The 22950-nt window shown below is 35.0% G+C and overlaps 1 protein-coding gene across 1 annotated transcript; it reads right to left on the bottom strand.

Annotated features, from left to right (window-relative positions):
- Positions 1-1803: 1803 nt before the first annotated feature.
- Positions 1804-22677, bottom strand: LOC150088781 (uncharacterized). Its single transcript, XM_090370322.1, has 3 exons — positions 21624-22677; positions 14964-15032; positions 1804-3233 (listed from the first exon to the last, which is right to left on the bottom strand). The coding sequence occupies exons 1-3, from the start codon at positions 22675-22677 to the stop codon at positions 1807-1809; spliced, it is 2550 nt and encodes an 849-aa protein (XP_090226448.1). The 3' UTR covers positions 1804-1806.
- Positions 22678-22950: the final 273 nt, after the last annotated feature.

Raw genomic sequence — 22950 nt, 5'->3', positions numbered from 1 at the left:
CTGGGTACCCAAAGAGTTTTGGAGTTATTGACTACCCGATTGACTTGCTGGACCAATAAGCCTTTTTGTGGAAACCATATTCAAAGTCTACCACAAATTGTTTCTTGGGGAGTTTATGAGGGGTTAAATTAAAATTCAGATCCTTTGAAAAGAGTGAGATCTGATTCTCAGATAACATGTATGAAGACAGATTAGTAACTTGTTTATATGTTGCATCATTATGCATATGATGTGCTGGGGAAGAACGTATGTAAGCTGGATATGTGTTATGTGCAGCCCCGTTCCCTTTATGTGTAGAAATAGTAGAAGTGCCCATGTGTATGAGCGTCCGCTTGCGTAAACATGTCCGGGTTGTTGATGGGTATATTGCATCTGTATAAGGGGGGAGTCGACCCCGATTTGAAACTGTTAATAAAGCATTTAACTTATTTGAGTGCCTATTTTTTATGTCAGTGACCAATGTGTCCTGCCTCAAATCTACGAAGGATTTCAAAACGGTCCAATCGTTTGAATGTAAATTTTTTTATTTTGTCATGAAGTACAGTAACCTGAGAATAATAACTTCTCTTCATCGCGAAATGAGAATTTAAGACAGCAAATACGATACCTATTAATAAAACCAATAAAAAACACTTTATTTCTATACTGTACATCGAACAATGGTACAAGCAACTCAATAAACACTTTAGAAATACAGAATTCAAGATTATAGCCAGGCCCAGGCAGAAGCTCCATAATATATTAAAAAAAAAAAATCACACAGTTCTTCCTTCTTGCTCAGCACAGGTAAATGATCTTGTATACAAGTTTTTGTGTAGTCAGTGTGATTCATTGTACGAGGGGTCCGCTCGTTGTACTTTAGATTTACATGTCAAGCAACATGCTGCTTCAGTCCGCACATTGCGAGCAACTGCGTTGGAATTGGCCTTTCATGCTGTCAATGAAGGTCATGTATTCCTATTCAATGAAGGGGAAATTTTAAACATACAACATAATTATATAAAATTATTGATTGCTGAAATGCTTGAAATGAAACTACATGAAAATTCTATCAATGTGCGACGTTCTTACCTAATTTCGGATTTCTGGTCTTTTTTACGCACGAATCAATATAAATAATCTCTCCATTTAAGAGCCAAACATACACTTCGTGATATTTCTATCCTGTGAAACATGGTGATTAGTCGAAAGGAGTTGCTGCTTAAGGAAGGGAAACAGCTGTGGATTTTGTTTAATTGAGTGTTCATCCAGATTTTATTTTTATTTTTAATACTGCTTTTAATTATTTATTCTCGGAAGCGGTTTTCCGATTTTAATTATTTATTCTGACACAATGTCTTCTCACACTCATGCATGGTCTTGCCGTGTTTCAGGGTCGGGTTGGGGCTCTCGTCTTTCGATTCCGTTGCGAGTCGAATTGGTCATATCTCTATGAGTGAAAGAATTCATTAAATCATTTTTTATCCATTTATTTTATCTTATTTTATTCGTTACATTTGAAGAGCATTGATTGGAAGCATTCTACGAAAATAATTGAGGTAATCTCTCACTCTTTTTTAATATATTGAAAAATCATAGAAGTTATTGAGCCTTGCAGCTCTCAGGTTTTACTAACACTACTTGATGTATGGTACAGTTTATCATATTTTATTTTTGTATAAAACTAATGTGACAAACTACAGCTGAAATGATATTAAAATTTACAATTTTAATTATATATTCACATACGTAAACTTTTTGATGTAGCATCCATAACATATATACACACCATGTAAGAATGGAAAAGTGTCAGTCCCCAGCTATTATTTAGATGAGTGATATTAAATCTGTCAGACTTACAGTTACTGCAGTTTCCTGAGAAATTGAATTAACCTGATTTTGATCACATACAGTTTCTGCAATTACAGACTGGCCATCAGATGAAAGTGTTTGTTCTATCTGGTATTCTTGTGCTGCACTGTTAAGCTGATGCAGTGCAGCAACAGAATGACTGTCAACAGGTTCCCCTGGAGTCTGGAAATATACAATAGATCTTCCACTAGAAGTGTCAACTATGGCAGAAACTGCATTTTGAAGTTCAGCCTGATTTTGTTGTACTGGTGCTGTGTCAAGTTCAGAAACAGTCATTAGTCCAGGAAAAAGAACAGGGTCGAATTTCTGACGACGAGGGTTCCTTGGTCTGTAAGGCACCTTAGCAGTAGGATTGTCACCGTGATGTTTGCGATAATGCTCTTTCATTCTGTCTCCTCTTGAACAAGAATACTCACATTCTTTGCACTTATGAGGTTTCTCAATTAAATGAACTTGTCTGTGTTTGTTCAGGTAATTTTTATCAATGAAGCCACGACCACAGATATTACAAACGTATGAACGTACACCAGTATGTGTCCTCTCATGTGCAGTGAATTGGCTTTTTCTTGGTGTACTATAGGTACAATTAGGATAATGACAACGGAACACATTTCCTGTATGAATACGTCTATGGGACAGCATATGAGACCTATGTTTAGTATTAAATGCACAGATATCACAAAGATATGGCCTTCTGTCACTGTGAATTGGTATATGTTGGTCTAAACTGGCTTTGGTAGTAAAGCGACGGTCACAATGAGTACAACAGTATGGTTTTTCTCCAGTATGGCATCGCATATGGGCATCTAAATTAGCTTTTGTGCGGCATCGTTGGTCACAATGGTCACATTTGAATGGCCTTTCATCTGTATGTCTCATTCGATGAGTCAACAAAAACTGAATTCTGTCACAGGTGTAACTGCAATGTGAACACTGAAATGGTGGCCCATCAAAGTGTGTCTTCATATGTGTGTAATATTCTCTGTTCCATTTGCAACTAAAATCACATATTTTACATTCATAAACTGTGTCTTTGGAATGAACTCTAGATATATGCCGTTCCATACGAAGTACACTATGTCCTACATATGAACAATGTGGGCATTTCACACCTTCCTTCCAGTTAGCAGCATAAATTCCTTCTAATCCATATTCTTCAAATAAATCACAGCTTTCATCCCTTAGATCCTCCTCCTCATCATCATCATCATCATCATCATCTTCATCTTCATAGTCCTCTTGTGAATCAGTTTCACTTTGGTAGTCTAAGTTAAGGTCTGATGTCACTTGGTTTTTATGGACTTCATTTGATAAAATTATAACATTTTGAGAACCATCTAGTTTTCTTTTAGGTGCTCTTCTTGATAGTTCATCCATGGAATCTTAAAAAAAAAAAAAAAAACAAACAAAAAACATTTAACTTTTTAATATCTAGTACATCATCCATAAAAAACAGCTAAAATACAAATTCATAAATGTTATTAGGCTGTACACTATTTCATATACTACTGCAATTTTGTATTGTGAGGACATTTTATGGAATCATACAAAGAATTATCATTAAAAATAATCCTAGTGAACTATATGAATTACTTTTAAGTAGAACTGCCTAGGGAAACCATTTGTACACTTCTGTCAATGATTCTTAGCAGTAACTGTGACTACCATTATCGAATTTTTTTTTTTAAATTATGGAATGTGCAGCAACAATAGCAAATTTACAAAGCATGAGTCAGCCTTCACTGGCAATTTTTTTCACTATTACACTGTAAAATAAAAAAAATCTGAGCTGAATGTTTATTTGAAAATAATTGAAATGGTTAAAACACCACTGGAGAAAAAGAGGCAAATAAGTGCAATTCATTGTGACAAATTCAAAGTGCAAAGAGATGCAAGTTTTAAAGAAGAATAATGTAAGAAACTGCATTATTGTGGTTTAACTTTAATTATGCCAATGTATTGCAAGACAGAAACTTTGCGCCATTAGAAATTCTTGTAATAAAGAATTCATTAACTTTCCTAGAATATCTACTGCTATAACAGTTTGTATAACGAAATGGATAAAAAAATTTGATAACATGAACGTTGTTATTAATATAGGCTACTATACTGAAAACTAAAACAAACCTTTTCCTGACTGAAGGCTTGTTAATGCTAACAGATAAACTAGATATTGAAGCAAAACACAATTATAACAATGGTGTGAAAGTTAAATGAAGTAAAAGGTGATAATATATATATTAGTTAAAGTAGTCCCAGCCAACCAATGGCAACCCCACTGTCAGTTACACATAATTTAGCAGTACTCTTATATACTCCCTCTCCCGTTTGCCCAAGTACAGGGAGGGAAAAAACCTGTCATGACCACAAAAGATTGATATGAACAAACTGAAAATAATCAAATTACATAAAAAATAAATATACATATAATTAAATTTCAGACAAAGTCCAAACTTCATTGGAAAGAGCTACATCTGTTTACAGTCTGTTGGAAGTTAGAATAATATATTCAGCTTTTACATACTGTATAACAATTTAATACAGTAAGCGCTGGTTATAGTGATCACTGGTTATTAGAATCAGCTGCTTTATAGAATAAAATTTCGAAGAACCAATTCAAATCAATAAAATGCACTACACTTTCATCGTTTATTAGAATCACATTTTCGGTTATAAGAATCAATTTTGAATGCGTCTGTGATATTTTTCTAAAGCACATTTCTGGAGGTCACAACCATAAAACAATAAAACCAATTTGCAGTTTCTGGTTTATTGGGCTTTTCTGTGGTGAAACCCATGTTTAGTCTCTAGAACAAAGTTTCCGGCATCCCCCTCCCCCCATACTTCTCCTTCAACCCATGCACGGTACTAAGTACTATAGGTTTGGATACCTTTCGTGTTTGGGGTTTTCATAAAAAAAAAAAAAAAAAAAACAGGTAGTAAATCGATCTTACTGCATTTGCAATAATACCGATAGCTGGAATTCTGTGTTTTCATGTCATTATTGTGAAATGTGTTTCCCCTTCACTGAAATCTTCTCTTCATTTCTTTTTCTAAACTTCGTCTCACTTATGTGTGTTGTGTTAGTTCCAATCAATTTGTGTGTGCTTTGTTATTGATTGACACATCTTTTTACTGTTTTAAATTTTACTACCCAAAAAAAAAAAAAAAAAAAGTCAGTGAATAGAAAGAGAGTGAATTTGAGTGTAAAAGATAAGTTACGAATTATAGAAACGCACGATAAATTAAACTTAGGCGATATGTCTCAAAGGGAAGTGGCAGTAAAATTAGGAGTGCCTCAGTCAAGTCATCTTTATCAAAGTTATTAAAATCATGTCACACATTAAACACATTAAGTTCTGCAAATTGCAGTGGCTGGAAACTAGGCACCTGCACGGTGATCTGATTGAGGTGTATAAGGCCTTGAATGGGTTGAGCACGCTGAATTCTGATGGGATCCTTCCACTTGTTCAGATTATGAACCTAAGGGGGCATAAATTCAAATTAAGAAAGGACAGATGTAGAATAGATGTGCGGAAATTTGCCTTTAGCCAGCGGGTGGTTAATTGCTGGAACAAACTTCCATCTGTCATTGTGGAAGTTGATAGATTGAATAAATTTAAGGAGGAGCTGGACAGGCATTTGGGGGGAATGGCGTGATTTTTTTTTTTTTTTTTTTTTGACTGATGCTGTATAAGCTCATACACTTGCTTTCTTGCATCACGTGCCACTTCTACTACTACTACTAATATGATTTGTGAAACCATAAAAAGGAAGCATGAAGGGAAATGCCAAACAGTAGATAAAGCTCTGTTTGTTTGGTTCAAACAGGCCAGCTCATTTAATGCACCAATCAATCACAGCATTCTATTTAAAAAAACTAATGATTTTGCTGAAAAACTACACTAAGAGTTTAAAACGATGGATGGACGGTGACAAGATGGAAGGAGAGGCATGATATTGTTTGCAAAAAAATTCACAGAGAAAAACAGGATTCTGACAGTTCTGCAGCTGATACCTGGTTGAAAACCTCTTGACAAACTGTATTAAGCATTTATAATCCTGAAGACATTTTTAATACAGATGAAACAGGGTTGTACTACAGGGCTACCCCAGACCACTGAATTATTTTTAAAAATTCCTCTGCAAATGCAGGAAAGAAGATAAAGGACAGAATTACAGTTCTTTTAACATGCAACATGACAGGAACAATCAAGATGAAGTTTTTAGTTATCGGCAAGAGTAAATCGCCTAGATGTTTTAAAGGAGTAAAACAGCTGCCTGTTGAATATGCCAATAACGGCAACACTTGGATGACAGATTCTTTATTTGAAGATTATCTTTGTAAATGGGATTTGCAATTGGATAAGAAAAACAAAAAAATTGCATTGGTTTTGTACAATTTCCCAGCTCATCCAAAGTTGACTTTCAAAAATATTGAAATAGTTTTTCTACCTTCAAATACCACATCACTGATTCAACCTCTCGACCAGGGAATAATAAAAATCTTTAAGACCTTTTATAGATCAGACATGAGGCGAAGAATCATCCAGTCTACAGATGAAGGTTTGGGAACATCATCCGATATTGCAAAGCAGATAACTGTTCTAGATGCACTTCATATGACAACGAGTGCTTGGAATGAAGTTTCCGAAACCTGCACTAGCAACTGTTTCAAAAAATGAGGATTAATTATTCACGATGGTCAACTAAGTCACAATACTGATCATATTGAAAAGCATGAAGATATGGGTGAACAGGAGTTTAATTACTGGGTAGACATAGATAGTGATCTACAAGTTACTACAGTTTTAACAGATGAAGAAATTGCCTAGTCTGTTATACTGATAATTTCACCAAGGAGGAGGAAAATGAAGATGAACCTGAATGAATTCCAGTTACAAAACTGGCAAACTCGTGAAGCTATAGCCGTCCTGAGGAGAGCGTTGGAAGAAACTGGTGCAAATGATTGTGAATATATAGAATAATGTTATACAACACTGAAAAAAAAAATCTATAAATAGACTTTGTAGCGCTAATTTAGAGCAATCTAAAATAAGTGACCATTTTAAATTATTATTAGCCATATGGTGCATGGAAGCCTGAGGCTTATGCTGCACCAGCCAAAAAAAATTTCTGTTTCCCTCTGTGTGTGTGTGTGTGTGTGTGTGTGTGTGAGAGAGAGAGAGAGAGAGAGAGAGAGAGCAGTAGAAGGAAATCACCAAGAAAAAGAAGAATGATGATATCCAGCTCAAGACCCTGGGTGTGCCAAGCCCATACTCACCAGATGTGAGCCCCTGGGGTTAAATAATCATATTACAAAGTGTCATGTTTAATTAATATGTATAATTAAGCTATATACATAAGTATAAATTTATTTTTATACTTATGATTTTCATGTATCATTTAATTGGTAATAAACTTTTGGTAATAAAGTGTAAATTTGTGCTTTATATCTTTATTTTTATAGTTTCTGGATAATATTTGTCGATTTTCGCTTATTAGAATCACAGTTTATTAGAATCAAAATTCAATTTGCAAACGTGATCACTGTAACCGGCACTTACAGCAAAGTTTAAGGTACTGCACCTGGGGAATAGTAACCCCAAAATAATTTATACACTTGGCGGAGTTGAACTAAAGCCGGCAGTGGAGGAAAGGGGCTTGGGTATTATGATACAGTCAGATATGAAGTTCTCCGAGTATTGTAGACTGGTTGCAAGTAGGGCCCATGGTGTCCTATCGATGATTTATTGAACAATCACTAGTAGAGATAAGGATGTCATAATCCCATTATATAAGGCTATTGTTAGACCACACTTGAAATAATGCGTTTAAGTATGGAGACCAAAGACAAGTAACACGCCTGGTGAGATCGGCAAAAGGGCGTCCATACGAGGAAAGACTTTGAATACGTGGGTTGCAGAGCTTGGAAACTAGGCACCTTAGAGGAGACTTGATTGAGGTGTTTAAGGCTCTGCGAGGCATAAGCAAAACGAATGAGGATGAAATTCTCACAGTTATAAATGATTTTAGAACTAGGGGCCATAATTTCAAGTTACGGGGGGGGGGGGGTGTTGTTTAGACTGGATTGCAGGAAGTTTTATTTTAGCCAGCGAGTTATAAATTACTGGAATAAGTTACCTACATGGGTGGCAGAGGCTGACAGTCTGATGAAATACAAAGGTCAGCTGGATAATTACCTAAGGGAGGAGGGAAAGGAAATGGTTGTCCATTTCTTTTTCTCGTATTAATTTTTTTTATTATTATTATTATTTTTAATTTTCTTCTTATTATTATTAATTTGTTTTTATTCTTATTATTTTATTTTGTGGATTTTTTGTTATTTTATTAGTATTATTATTATTATTTTTATTTTTATTTTTTTGGCTGGTGCAGCATAAACCACAGGCTTCCTTGCACCATGTGGCTATTACTAATACTATTACTGTATATATATATAGAGTATATGCAGTTAAATATACACTATTTAAAGTACAGTTGTCCCCCACTATAACACAGTTTACTCAGTGCTTGTTCACTATAATGGGATGGTATTAAAAAATACTTATTTTTTTGAGCACATTAAAAAAAAAAAAAAACACAAGAAAATTGAGTTTCAAAAAATACCGAGTATTTTTTAACATCCTGCCATAGAGTTGTGCTTCTCCATTTCCCTGGAATAGTGCTATTCATTCTAAAATGCCTTGATACTCATTAGAAGGTGTTTGAGAAGCCCCATCACAAACAATTTCTTACATATTACAAAAATATATACATTTTATACATCCTCCTGCCCAGTGGTGTTATGGGAAAGGGAGCATTTACTCTGTGCTTCTAATTAACTGAAGTTCATCGAAGTCTTGTTTATAAAATTTCTCTTTAGGGAACTGTTGTTTCCTGGTAGCAGTTATTTTTAGCTGCACATATTGCAGTACCAATATGCAACAATGGTGTTTTCAGTTTTAGTCTCCAGTTTAGGTATTGCTTATGTGCATTTTGTATCCATGTGATTTATTTTAGTTTTTTTAAGGTAATTTCAAACAAAAACACTGCAAACTGATTTACTTCATTTAGGTTCAATTCTTTACATATCAAATAGTAAAGACAAATTTTTATACATCATATTATACATAAATAAATTCTCTTCTTTTATACTTTGTCAATAATTTCAGAGAACGTCACTGAAACAGATCACTTTGCATCAACACTGTTTGAAACTGACAAACACTGGAGTGCCATGGATGGAAAATCAAAAGAGAATTAAGCTGTTGGCAGTATTTAATTCCTTTAAACTTTGTGTATAGTGCTGATATTGAGCAAGTTATCCTCTTCAAAAATGGATGCATTGTTGAATATGATATTATTTGTGTCACTCACAGAAATATCTAAACACTTATGTTGATCAGGGTTGAAAATGCAACATGCTGTAAAAACAAACTGTTCCAGCTGGCAAAATCATTTCTGACTCACTAACATACTGCAATTTTTCCAAAGAAGGGCTGCAACAATAATAGAAAAAAAAAAGAAAAAATTCAGCCACGACAACAAGTTTTTGTTGATGGAATTCAGAATTCTGTTCTAACAAATTGCTCTTAGAAGCAACTATTTACTGAAGATACAGAAATCTCTGAATAAATTAACCACTGCATATTAAAATGCAACTTTATTTTTGACTTTTATAGCCAACCTTCCTGGAATTGTGCAATCACTTGGATCCCAAGTACCATAGACAAGTTAATCATAATATGTTTAACAAAGACATTTAATAAAATGTATACTTAAAGTAATAACTTTATTATTATTATTATTATTATTATTATTAGCCATAGAGTGCAAGGAAGCTTGAGGCTTATGCTGCACCAGCCAAAAAAAAAAAAAAAAATTTCTGAATTACCCTGAGAGAGAGAGAGAGAGAAGTAGAAAGAATCACCAAAAAAAAAAATCCAGCTATGTTCGGTTCTATGATCCCCTTGTTTAAAAAAAAAAAAACCTGGAAAATTTAAACAAAAATTACAATGTCACAAAATTTTAGGAAACTTTAGAAAAACATCCAAATTGCAGAAGCTTAGTGAATGGAACAAAGGGGTGCTCTTACGAAGAAAGGCTTAGGTTTTGCAAATTACAGTGTCTGGGGACTAGGCACCAGCGAGGTGATCTGATAGAGGTGTATAAAGCCTTGAATTGTTTGAGCATGCCCAATGCTGATGGGATTCTTCCTCTTGCTCAGAATAATCACCTGAGAGGACATAAATTCAAATCGAGGAAAGACAGATGTAGGATAGACGTGAGGAAATTTGCCTTTAGCCAGCGGGTGGTTGGTTGGTGAAATAGACTTCCATCCCTTGTCGTGGAAGTTGATAGCCTAAATAAGTTTAAGGCTCAGCTGGACAGGTATTTCGAACGAACAGAGGGGTGAAGTGGAAGTGGTTATTTTTTTATTTATTTATTTAATTATTTATTTTTTTTTTTGGCTGATGCTGCATAAGCTTGCTTTCTTGCATCAAATGCCTCTACTAATGCTAATGCTAAAGCTGCAAATTTTTCATGCTCTGGGAAAATTCATTGTTCTAGATATGAATAATCACTTCTAGTATATGCACAATATTTTCAAGTGTTCTCTTAAACCTTTTACAAATATCACTCTTTTTATTATTATTATTATTATCTGTCATAGAAGATGACTACCCAAACTTCTTTTCTAACCTAGAAATTGACCTTTCCTGCAATAAAATCTCACTTTAAACTGACACTGGACTGTAACAAAATTCACTTGGATAAACCTTTTCACAAAAACATGAGGGTATATCAGGCTAATGTCAAAGTTTGCAGATGATACAAAGGTTGCCAGGGTTGTTAATGATAGTATGCTACTGCAACAGGATCAAGAAAAGTTGGGCAGATGGGCTGAGATTAAGAGAAAGTCTTGTCTGACAAATTTGATTGGTTATTATGATGTGGTCACAAAGGAACTGGATGCAAAAAATAATTTTGATATCATATACTTGGATTTCAGGAAAGCTTTTGACACTGTTGCGCATGGAAGACTACTGTACAAATTGGAGCAGAATGGTATTAAGGGTAAGTTGCTACAATGGATAAAAGGATGGTTAAGTGGGAGAAGACAGAGGGTGGTAATCAATGGGTGCTGCTCTTCGTGGACTAATGTTATTAGTGGAGTCCCACAGGGTTCAGTGTTGGGTCCAGTGTTGGGTCCACTGTTGTTTTGTGTATTTATCAATGATATTGATGAAGGTATATCAGGCTTAATGTCGAAGTTTGCAGATGACACAAAGGTTGGCAGGATTGTTAATGACAGTAATGGCAGTGTGCTACTGCAACAGGATCTAGATAATTTGGGCAGATGGGCTAAGAAGTGGCAACTGAAGTTTAACCTTGACAAATGCAAAGTACTGCATATGGGTAGAAGTAACCCCAGAGAAACGTACCAACTGTGTGGTACTACACTTAAGGTGGTAGAAAATGAAAAAGACCTGGGAGTAATTGTGCAGTCAGATATGAAGTTTTCTGAGTAATGCAGACAGTCTGCTAGGGCAGGTCATGGGGTTTTGTCAATGATATATAGGAATTTTGCTAGCAGGGAAAAGGAGGTGATTGTCCCTCTGTATAAGGAAATGGTCAGGCCACGCCTTGAGTACTGCGTACAGGTCTGGAGGCTTCATTTTAGGAAGGATGTAGATTTGCTTGAGCGTGTACAGAGAAGAGCAACACGATTGGTGAGGGGAATGAAGGGATCCTCTTACCAAGAGAGGCTTAAGTTCTGCAAATTGCAGTGGCTGGAGACTAGGCACCTGCGCGGTGATCTGATTGAGGTATATAAGGCCTTGAATGGGTTGAGCACGCTGAATTCTGATGGGATCCTTCCACTTGCTCAGATTACGAACCTACGGGGACATAAGTTCAAATTAAGAAAGGACAGATGTAGAATAGATGTGCGGAAATTTGCCTTTAGCCAGCGGGTGGTTAATTGCTGGAACAAACTTCCATCTGTCGTTGTGGAAGTTGATAGGTTAAATAAATTTAAGGAGGAACTGGACAGGCATTTGGAGGGAATGGTGTGATTTTTTTTTTTTTTTTGGCTGATGCTGCATAAGCTCCTACACTTGCTTTCTTGCATCATGTGCCACCTACTACTACTACTACTACTATTAACATTAACAAATGCAAAGTACTGCATACGAGTAGCAGTAACCCCACAAAAATATACCAACTGTGTGGTATACTACACTCAGGGTAGTGGAGAATGAAAAAGACATGGGGTAATTGTGCAGTCAGATATGGAGTTTTCTGAGAAGTGCAGAAAGGCTGCCAGAGCAGGTCATGGGGTCTTGTCAATGATATACAAGAATTTTGCTAGTAGGGGTAAGGAAGCGATTATCTCTTTATGTAAGGAAATGGCCAGGCAACACCTTGAGTACTGCGTGCAAGTCTGGAGGCCTCATTTTAGGAAGGATGTAGAGTTGCTAGAGTGAATAAGAGAATGGCAACAAGATTGGTGAGGGGAACAAAGGGGTGCTCTTAACAAGAAAGGCTTAAGTTCAGCAAATTTTAGCATATGGAGACTAGGCACGTGCAAGGTGATCTGAATGAGGTGTATGGCCTTAAACGGTTTAAGCAGGATCAATGCTGATGGGATTCTTCTCTTGTGCAGATTATGAACCTGAGGTAACATAAACTCAAATTGAGGAAAGACAGTTGTATAATAGATGTGTGGAAGTTTGCCTTTAGCCAGTGGGTAGTTGATTGCTGGAACAGACCATCTGTTGCTGTGGAAGTTGGCTTAAATAAATTCCAGGAAGAACTGGACAAACTTTTGGAGTGAATGGATAGGTGAAATAGAAAGGTTTTATTTTATTTGATTTTTCTGGCTGATGCTGTATAAGCTCGCTTTCTTGCATCATATGCCTCTACTAATGCTAATGATAAAAAAAAAAAAAAAAAAAATGACATTTTATGTATTTAATGATATCAAACTTCCCAATGCAAGCACAATAAATCAAATGATGTAGGCATTCAAAATTTTTACATCTCTTTTGATAATTCTACATTATAATACAAGAGACTACAGTTCATATTTTTTGTCTGCATCAACCCCTCAAAGAATTTTTATTCTGTTTCTCATTATTTCATTTTGTTATCAAACACAATTCAGTTCTTCAGATTAATATTCTAATCCATTAATATAGTATTTTTACTGTCATCTTTGATACTCCTCAAAACAGGCCATGGCCAGAAGTGGGATCTCTCAAGGATCAGTACTTGGACAATTCTTGTTTTTTATTTTCTTAAAGGACATTAATCAAGGTATATAAGGCATAATCAATATTTGAAAATGATGTCAATTTTAGAAAAGTGCTTAATGACCAGTGTCAAAGGATGTCGTGGATAGGCATCAGGTCAGATCAGTAGCAACTATGTTTTAATGCTGCAAAATGCAAAATTAAAAAAAAATAACTTATACACTTGGGAAGTGTTTAATTAAAAATGGCAGAGGAAGAAATGGATATGAGGGTTATGATATAGAAAGATGCAAAGTTCTCTGAGTGTGCATGCAAATAGTGGCAAAGAGAGCCCATGGCATCACATTGATTTAATAAACATTGCTTGTATAGGTAGGAAGTTTATAATCCCACTGTATAAAGTAAATGTGAGACCACACTTGGAATACTGTCTAGATATGAAGATCATGACTAAAGAAAGATATTGAGCTACTTAAAAAGGCACAAAGATTGGCAACACACCTGGTTGGATTAGTTAAAGGGTACTCATATGAGGGAAGAGACTGAATATATGGTGTACAGACTTCTACAACAAGGTACCTTAAGGGAGTGAATTGCCTGAGGTTTATAAAGCTCTGAGGGGAAATAGTAAAACGAATGAAAGTGAAATTTCCATGGTATTAAGTGGCACTAGAATCAAAAGACAAATTCAAACTAAAGGGAAAGAATTATACATCACACTGCAGGAGGTATTCCTTTAGCCAATGAGTTATTAATCACTGGAGTAATTTATTTTCATAGGTAGATGAGGCTGCTAGTAAATTCAGTGGCATGGACATCAGTATCTTTAAAAATGCATAGGGTAGTTTTTTGTTTTGATTTTTACTGGTGCAGAAAAAACCTCTGACTTTCTTGACCTGTATGGCTAATACTAAAAATACATAAAACAAGTAATCCACTACAAGCATTAAATATAAAAAAAAATAAAAATTCTACTGTAACAGCAAAAATTTTAAACAAATTATGTGTAACAATTAAAAGGCACCAGAGTCCATCTTGTTTGTTTTTAGGTTCAGGCTGTTTGTCATCTGGACCTCTGTCATATTTGAACCGAAATTTTTGAATTTGATGTTAAAATTTCACAATGTGTCACCATTTTGATTTTAAAATTTCTAAATTAAAATTTTGCCAAATCAACTGCTTTTTTCTTAAATGGAAAGTTGTTGTTCCCCATTCTTCTGAAAAGAATGTAAGCCATTTTATTTGAAGAAGGGAAGGAAAAAAAAAAAACAAAACAAACCCCAATAATGATAACATTATGTAGTGTGAGAAGATGCAATGCTAATTGTGAAATACATACATACATACTGAAGAGTGAACATCATATACAATCATTGTGTCTGTTTTTTGGTTGTTTCTTAAAATGAAATTAGTTGTTTACATTCATTTCAGAAGTACACTGATAACATTTTCAGATTAACTACAGAGGGAACAACTTTCCCACTGAGAAAAGAGCAGTTGATTAGGCAAAATTTTAATTTAAAAAAAGGAAAAATCTAAATGGTAATAATCCAATTTTCATTAATTTACCTATAAATGTAATCTACAGCAAGTTTTTTTTTTTTTGGATTTTGTCAAATGCTACAGTAGACTTGACTTTTACTACACTTGATTGAGCATATTGATAAGTAATGCTTCTACTTTGTAACAGCAAGTGTGCTTCAAGTTGCAAAAGTTTGAGGACCACTGCTCTAACTTTTATGCTGATATACAATCAGCATAAACATCTTATTACAGAGCAAGACTACAGAATTTACCTCAGCAATACTCTACAGAATTTCACATTTTAGAAGTGTGACTAATATCACTTACCTTCAGAATCACTTTTATTTACATCAGATTGCTTGGGTTCTTTTAAACTAGCTTCTTGTTCTTTCAAAACTGTCAGTATAAGAATAAATAAAATAATGATAAGACATTTTGAAAAAATTATCTTACCGAAATGAATCTAAAAAATTACTAACATATAAAGTACAGTGCAAAATTTTAGGCCAAGATCAAGAAAAGCACAAACACAGAAACTAAAACTTAACATTCTCCAAATGCTAAATGGCAGAATACCACAAGGAGAGTGTAAATTAGGAATAAAATAATTTTTATTCACTATATGCAAATTTACTTTGTTTACAACAGTAGAAATGTATGCAGTTTCTAGTATGTAGTTTGCAAATCTCGATGTGGGCCCGTTCCCACCAGCCAATGTAAAACCCCTGGCACTGCTGCTGTGAAGAGTATACTGTATATCACTTTTGTATACAATAAAGATTATATATATATATATATATATATATATATATTGTGTTCTTATTGAAGATTATGATATCTGGTTAAGTTTACAGTATTAGGTATTTGTCAGTTGTGCAACGTTAATGCTATTGTACATAGGGCAATTAGACATTATACGTGCATGAAATTATATTGGTCGATTTTATTTAATTAAATGGTATATATCTGTAGAGAATTAGGTGTATATGGACCAGGCTACCAAGTTAGCAAATGTAAACTAGCTTTAGCCTGGGAGGCCTATAAACGTTATATTAATGAAATGGTATATATTAATGAAACGTTATATTAATGAAATGGTATATATTAATGAAACGTTATATTAATGAAATGGTATAACGTTTATAGGCCTCCCAGGCTAAAGCTAGTTTACATTTGCTAACTTGGTAGCCTGGTCCATATACACCTAATTCCCTACAGATATATACCATTTAATTAAATAAAATCGACCAATATTTATATATATATAGTTTAACTCATTACATCAAATCAAAAATTTGTGTTTTCCAGGTTGCATCTTGAAATGATGTCGAAAGAAAGTGTAATGGATTTATTAGAGGCATGTACTGAAAAATGTATATGAAACTATTAACAAAGAAAAGTACTGTCTATAAAAAACAACTATCTTGCATCTTGATTATGCAAGATAATATACCACTGAAAAAAACTGATAATATCCAGTGAAAAAAACATGATTTGTGGTAAATAATTATAATTCACCCTCCTTATAATTCGGACATCTCCCCATCCAATTTTTATTTTGGTAATAAAACAAATTTGAATGCAATTACAAAACTGCACAGAAATATATAGTTGATTTAGGGAATGCCTATGTTTTGTTATAACTATGTAGCAACCATTTAATGAGCATTTTTGGGTCCATTTTTGTGCTAAGACCAAGGCACTTCACACACATTGAATTTCTCCTTCCCTTCTGCACAGACGTGAACAGGATATACAGTGAACTATGCCAATAATCACAGAAAAGTACTTCCACATGATAAATAAAGCAGTAAAAGCAATTTGGCCTGGAGATTGTGCAAAGCTCATGGGGTAGAATTTTTCTCAGTGTGGTCTGTGCTTGCTAACAGGAGAGACTTTTTACAGGGATAGGATAACACTTGATTAGAAGGGATGCAAGAATATTTGCTGATGCTATAGGTGGATCAGAAAACTGCTAGCTCGGGGGGGGGGGGATACACAGACTAATAGCCTAACTAGAGCTACAGGCAGAGGCAAAAGTGATTGCAATGCTACTACTGGTACATGCAGCAGTCTGAAAAGCAAGGTGTCTGGAACTTCAGGCCCTGCTATGGGTCATCATGGAACAAAAAAGTATATGGGCTGTGTTAGGGTAACTAAGAGTAAGAATGTGCGCATGTACACTAATGCTAGAAGCATTGTAAATAAATTCGATGAATTGGAAATACTGATTAAATCATCAAATGCAGAAATTGTAGGAATAGCAGAAACATGGTAACACTCAGATATAAGTGATGCTGAAATTGAATAAGGGGAGTACAACGTATACAAGAAGGACAGGAGGGGTGAGGGGGTTATGCTCTTAGTTAAGAATCATATTAAATCTAAGGCAGTACACGCATCCGGTTGACATGGGTGACAAGTGCAATGTTGAGTCAGTTTGGTGCGATATAAGCACTAGGAAAACAAATTTGAGAGTTGGAGCATGTTATAGGCCTAATGCCTGTGATGAGCATACCAAACAGCTATACAGAGAAATACAGTGGGTCACCAAATCAGAATATCTCATAATGGGAGATTTTAACTTTTCAGATGTTGACTGGAAATGTGCTAATGCGGAATTTAATTAGAGACATAACTACTGTCAAGGGTAAAGGGAAAGGCTTTTGCTTTTGTAAGGGTGACTACAACGGTCTAAAACAGTTTTTAAATTCTGTGCAGTGGGACCATCTGATGATGTTATCAACAACAAATTCTAAATGGGAAGTATTCAGGGGAGTAGTCAAAGAAGCAACTAGGCTTGTCATATTAAGATATAGTGTTTAAGGCTTAGACCTAAACGGATGTCAGATGAATTATTGAGACACTTGGCAGAGAAGAAAAGCGCATGGGATGCATATAAATTATCATGTGATACAAAAGCCTATGGCAGATATAAATTAATCTGTAAGTAATCGAGTCAAAAAGGAGGTTAAGCAAACTAAGGCAGATTATGAGAAGTCTCTTGCAAGAATGCAAAGAAAACTAGCAAAGGCTTCTATGTTTATATTAACAATAGAAGGAAGGGACTGAATCACATTGGGCCACTTAATGACTATGGATTAACTGTTGATGATCCTGCTAAGGTTGCAACAAATTGAATAGGTATTTTGTATCTACATTCATACACGAGGAATTCTTTAGGGAAGGGGATGCCAGAAATTTATCAAACTCTTAACGAGGAGCTGAATGACTTTGTGATAACTGAAAGGAAAGCGGAGGAGAAATTGAAGATGGAGATAAAAAAGGCTCCCGGGGTGATGGAATCTACCCAATTATAGAGGCAGCAGAGGATGTAAGCAAACCCTTAGCCATAATTATGAGAGCATCCTTGGATTCTGGGTAGGTCCGTAGGGACCGGAGATGTACGAATGTATCCCCAATTCATAGAGAGGGATCAAAAAGCAATGTGAATAATCACCAACCTGTTAGCTTAACGTCTCTTCCAGAGAAAATAATGAAATCACTGGTTAAAGAAGTAATGTAGGACCATATGGACAGGCATGCAATTATACTACAATTATACAGGCATTACAACTAGATAACACAGCATGGATTTGTCAAGGGGCATTCTTGTCTAACCAATCCGATATTTTACTATGATACGGTAACCAAGGAACTGGATGAAAAAAACTTATTTTGATGTCATACTTGGATTTCAGGAAAGCTTTTGACATTGTTCCACGTAAAAGACTGCTGTACAAACTGGAGCAATGTGGCATTATGCTACTGCTATAGATAAAGGGATGGCTAAGTGGAAGAAGACAGAGTAGTTATTGACAGGCACTGCTCTTCATGGACTAATGTTATTAGTGGAGTTCGTCAGGGTTCAGTACTAAGCCTATTGTTGTTTTCAATATTTATCAAAGATATTGATGAAGGTATATCAGACTTAATGTATAAGTTTGCAAATGATACAAAGGTGGGCAGGGTGGTTAACGAAGTCATTAGGGTGAGCTACTGCAACAAGACCTAGGAAAATTGGGTCAATGGGCTGAGAAATGGTAGTTGAAGTTTAACATTGATAAATGCAAGGTACTGCATATGGTTAGTAATAGCCACAGTTAGTACTAAATTATGAACCAGAGTAAATTATGAACTGTGTAGTACTACACTCAGTGTAGTGGAGAATGAAAAAGATGTGGGGGTAATTGTGCCATCAGACATGAAATTCTCTGAACAGTGCAGACATGCAGCTAGGACAGCTCGTGGTTTTGTCAGTGATATACAGAAAACTTTTCTAGCAAGGATAACTAGGTGATTATTCCCTTGTATAAGGCCATAGTTAGGCTGCATCTTGAGTACTGTGTACAGGTGCAGAGGCCTCACTTTATGAAACATGTAGATCTGCTGGAATGGGTGCAGAGAAGAGCAACCAGACTGGTGAAAGGAACAAAAGTGTGCTTTTAGCTAGATATGCTTCAGTTCTACAAATTACAGTGTCTCAAGACTAGGCACCTGCAGGGAGATCTTATCGAAGTGTTTAAAGCCTTGAATGGATTGAATAAGCTGAACATTAATGACATTCTTCTACTTGCTGAGACTATCCACATGAGAGGACATAAATTCAAGCTGAGGAAGGATGGTTGCAGGATAGATGTGGGTAAGTTTGGCTTCAGCCATTGGGTAGTTGACTGTTGGAAAACGCTTCCATCTGTTATGAAAGTGGATGGGTTAAATAAATTCCAGGAAGAACTAGATAAATTCTTGGAGGGTAAGGAAGGGTGAACTGTGTAGGCTTTTTTTTTTGTTTTGGCTGAAGCTTGCTTTCTTGCATCATTTGCCATTACTACTACTATTTTGGTTTTCATTTTGCTGCAGTGCTTACAGCAAGGGATAAAGTAACCAAGGAAAAAGTGGAGTATAGATGCTGGGTTTGCTTTCTGTTTTTCCAAAGGAAGAATTTGTCAGTTCTGTCTGACTATTGGCTCTGTGGAAAACATGAAAATTCAACTGCACATGCAGAAGGTTCCATTAATGGATCCTTCCATAACTGTCACTTTCCCAGAATTGGGCAGAGCAACTTTTGACCATATCCAACAATAAGGAGAATAACTTAGTCTCCTGAAACTTTTGATCTGCTGGCAAAAACTATTGTCAGCTATGCAAAGAAATTAATGTTTTAAATGCTCTAGCTAAAGAGAACTTTTTTTTTTTTTTTTTTTTTATTTAAGAGCTTAGGCATTCTGCACTTGGCTAGCTGCTATTCTAGCAGTTATTCTGATCCTGTGTAGTGCTTCTTGGTTGTTATGGTCTGAAGTCTGTTACACTGCTGAGTTAACAGGGGAAGGGCTGACTCTGTCTGTCTTCCTACCAAAACTTTAATCTGGATTGGACTGAATGGACCATGCTTCTAAAATATTTTATCGGAAAAGAACCCTGCATCCTGTCCATCATGTATGATGGACAGGATGCAGGGTTCTTTAATGTTAATTTGATTAACATTAAACAATTTAATGTTAACTAGATTAAACAGACACTCCTCAGCTATGCAAAGAAATTAATGTTTTAAATGCTCTAGCTAAAGAGAACTTTTTTTTTTTTTTTTTTTTTTTATTTAAGAGCTTAGGCATTCTGCACTTGGCTAGCTGCTATTCTAGCAGTTATTCTGATCCTGTGTAGTGCTTCTTGGTTGTTATGGTCTGAAGTCTGTTACACTGCTGAGTTAACAGGGGAAGGGCTGACTCTGTCTGTCTTCCTACCAAAACTTTAATCTGGATTGGACTGAATGGACCATGCTTCTAAAATATTTTATCGGAAAAGAACCCTGCATCCTGTCCATCATGTATGATGGACAGGATGCAGGGTTCTTTAATGTTAATTTGATTAACATTAAACAATTTAATGTTAACTAGATTAAACAGACACTCCTCAGCTATGCAAAGAAATTAATGTTTTAAATGCTCTAGCTAAAGAGAACTTTTTTTTTTTTTTTTTTTTTTTTTATTTAAGAGCTTAGGCATTCTGCACTTGGCTAGCTGCTATTCTAGCAGTTATTCTGATCCTGTGTAGTGCTTCTTGGTTGTTATGGTCTGAAGTCTGTTACACTGCTGAGTTAACAGGGGAAGGGCTGACTCTGTCTGTCTTCCTACCAAAACTTTAATCTGGATTGGACTGAATGGACCATGCTTCTAAAATATTTTATCGGAAAAGAACCCTGCATCCTGTCCATCATGTATGATGGACAGGATGCAGGGTTCTTTAATGTTAATTTGATTAACATTAAACAATTTAATGTTAACTAGATTAAACAGACACTCCTCACTGATACCATGGAAAGTGTTATAACATGATAATAAATGTCAGTAGGAAAACAGGGGGAGGGAAAAAAAAAAAAAATATATATATATATATGCTATTTGAGAAGTTTCTGTATTTTCATAAATCTACTCACCTATCTTGCAACTTGGGTACAAAGATAGTGCAAGTTAGTATAACCTAGATATATTTTGTGTACGCATTGTTTTTTGTGGTTATAGGCAATTGTATAGTGGTTTAGCTAACTGGAGGCAAAATTAGGAAAGTAATTAGGATAGAAATTGACACTCCTGCCCTCGTATTACACTAATAGCTCACAGTGCGAAAAATTTTAGTTGTAGGAGAGTGAACAGTATATGACTGAAGAAAAAATAAAAATATATATAACATAAAAACATACAAACACAATACATTGGTCAGCAAAGGGAATAAGAATCTTATTATACACAGTTTATAAGTAATATAAACATTGATGTCATGGTAGGCAATCTCTCTTCTGAGCTTACAAAATGTTTTTTATCCCCTACCGTAACATTCACAACTAACCATATATTCTTTATGTAGAATATATAAGACAGCATTTTATTATTTAAATATATGGGAAATGTTTTTTTTTGCATAACTCCAAATTATAAAGCTTTATAATGAGAACAAAAACAAACATGTAATGTGTTTTAGTATAATACTTACACATCCTTAACTTAATTGGGGTTTGCACGATGTGACTATTGCTTGTTGTAGACTCGGCTGGCACTATTCCATCATTGCCATCAGCAATGCTGTTTTCATTTTCAACAGAAATTTTTACTTCATCACCTTCCTCTTTGCAAAATGGTGCAATGCTATTTTGTTCAATATCATTTGTTATTTTGGCATTTGGAATTCCATTGCTATCCACATTAATATTTTCATTGCCATATTCAAGTTTTAAATCTTTGTACAGTGATGAAAAAGTTGGCAGTACTACCCTATTGTCAAGATTCATTAAAAGAATATATAAACAATATGAATTTTCTAAGTATAGTTTTTCGGTTGTCAGGTGCTCTTCAACTGAAGATAAATCAAGATTTTCCCAATTAATAAACGATAATAATTTTGATAAATTATTTTGTCTCTGTGCAACATTATGACTTACCCAGCAAGTAACAAATTTAAGACGTAAAAGGTGTGGTATATCAATACTTTTATCAGATACCACGGACTGAATTATATTTAGGGAGCACTGCAGGATTTCATCATGTGATATTATTTCTTGGATATGATTCTCAATGTATTTTGTGGAATTTGCCAAGAGATCTGGTAAATCATATTTTTCTCCCATTTCTCGAGATGTGAGACAGTTAGTAATATCAATATACCTATTAAGATATTCCGCACAATACTTCTTTAGTTTTCCTACTACAAAGTGATTTGAAAGTCGAAGAAGTTCCCCAACATTGTTTTTACTTATAACTACAGTTCCTGTATACATATAATTAAGGAGTAATTGAAATGCTTCAAGGTTTTGACATGTGACTGTAAGTTCTTCTTTTACAGCTCTGTGCATTTTCAAAATGCATTCAAAGTAAGGACTACAAGCAGCTAAAACATTCCGGTGGGCATAAAATTTTTCTCCCTGTACGTACAAAACAACATCACAAAACTGGCCACTTCTTCTCTGATTGCCTAATTTTTTCAATACTTCTATTCCTTGTTCGATATCTTCAAAGTTCATTGAGCTCACAAGTCCATTCGTTGAAGACATGTTTCCTGGAAAACAGCGATCAGATAAGAGAAATGCTGCGATGTTGCTCTTAGGAATCCACCATTATGTTTATGTATACATGCTTATTCAATCATTTGTAATATAGTCAACCGTTAAACACTTTATCATATTAAGTGCCATGGCAGATATAAATTACAAACTCCTGTACTGTTAGTGACAAATAGCTAGAGAAATGAAATTTGGTTCGTAAACAACCAAATACTTATAATTATCTCTGGACCTAATAATTCTAAGATACTTGTGACACAAATA

The sequence above is a fragment of the Mastigoproctus giganteus genome, chromosome 3 (assembly GCF_048544385.1).
Source record: "Mastigoproctus giganteus isolate SK-2022 chromosome 3, ASM4854438v1, whole genome shotgun sequence".
Classification (NCBI taxonomy): domain Eukaryota; kingdom Metazoa; phylum Arthropoda; class Arachnida; order Uropygi; family Thelyphonidae; genus Mastigoproctus; species Mastigoproctus giganteus.
Note: the sequence above shows the minus strand (reverse complement) of the source record. Positions and strands in the feature narration are given on the sequence as shown.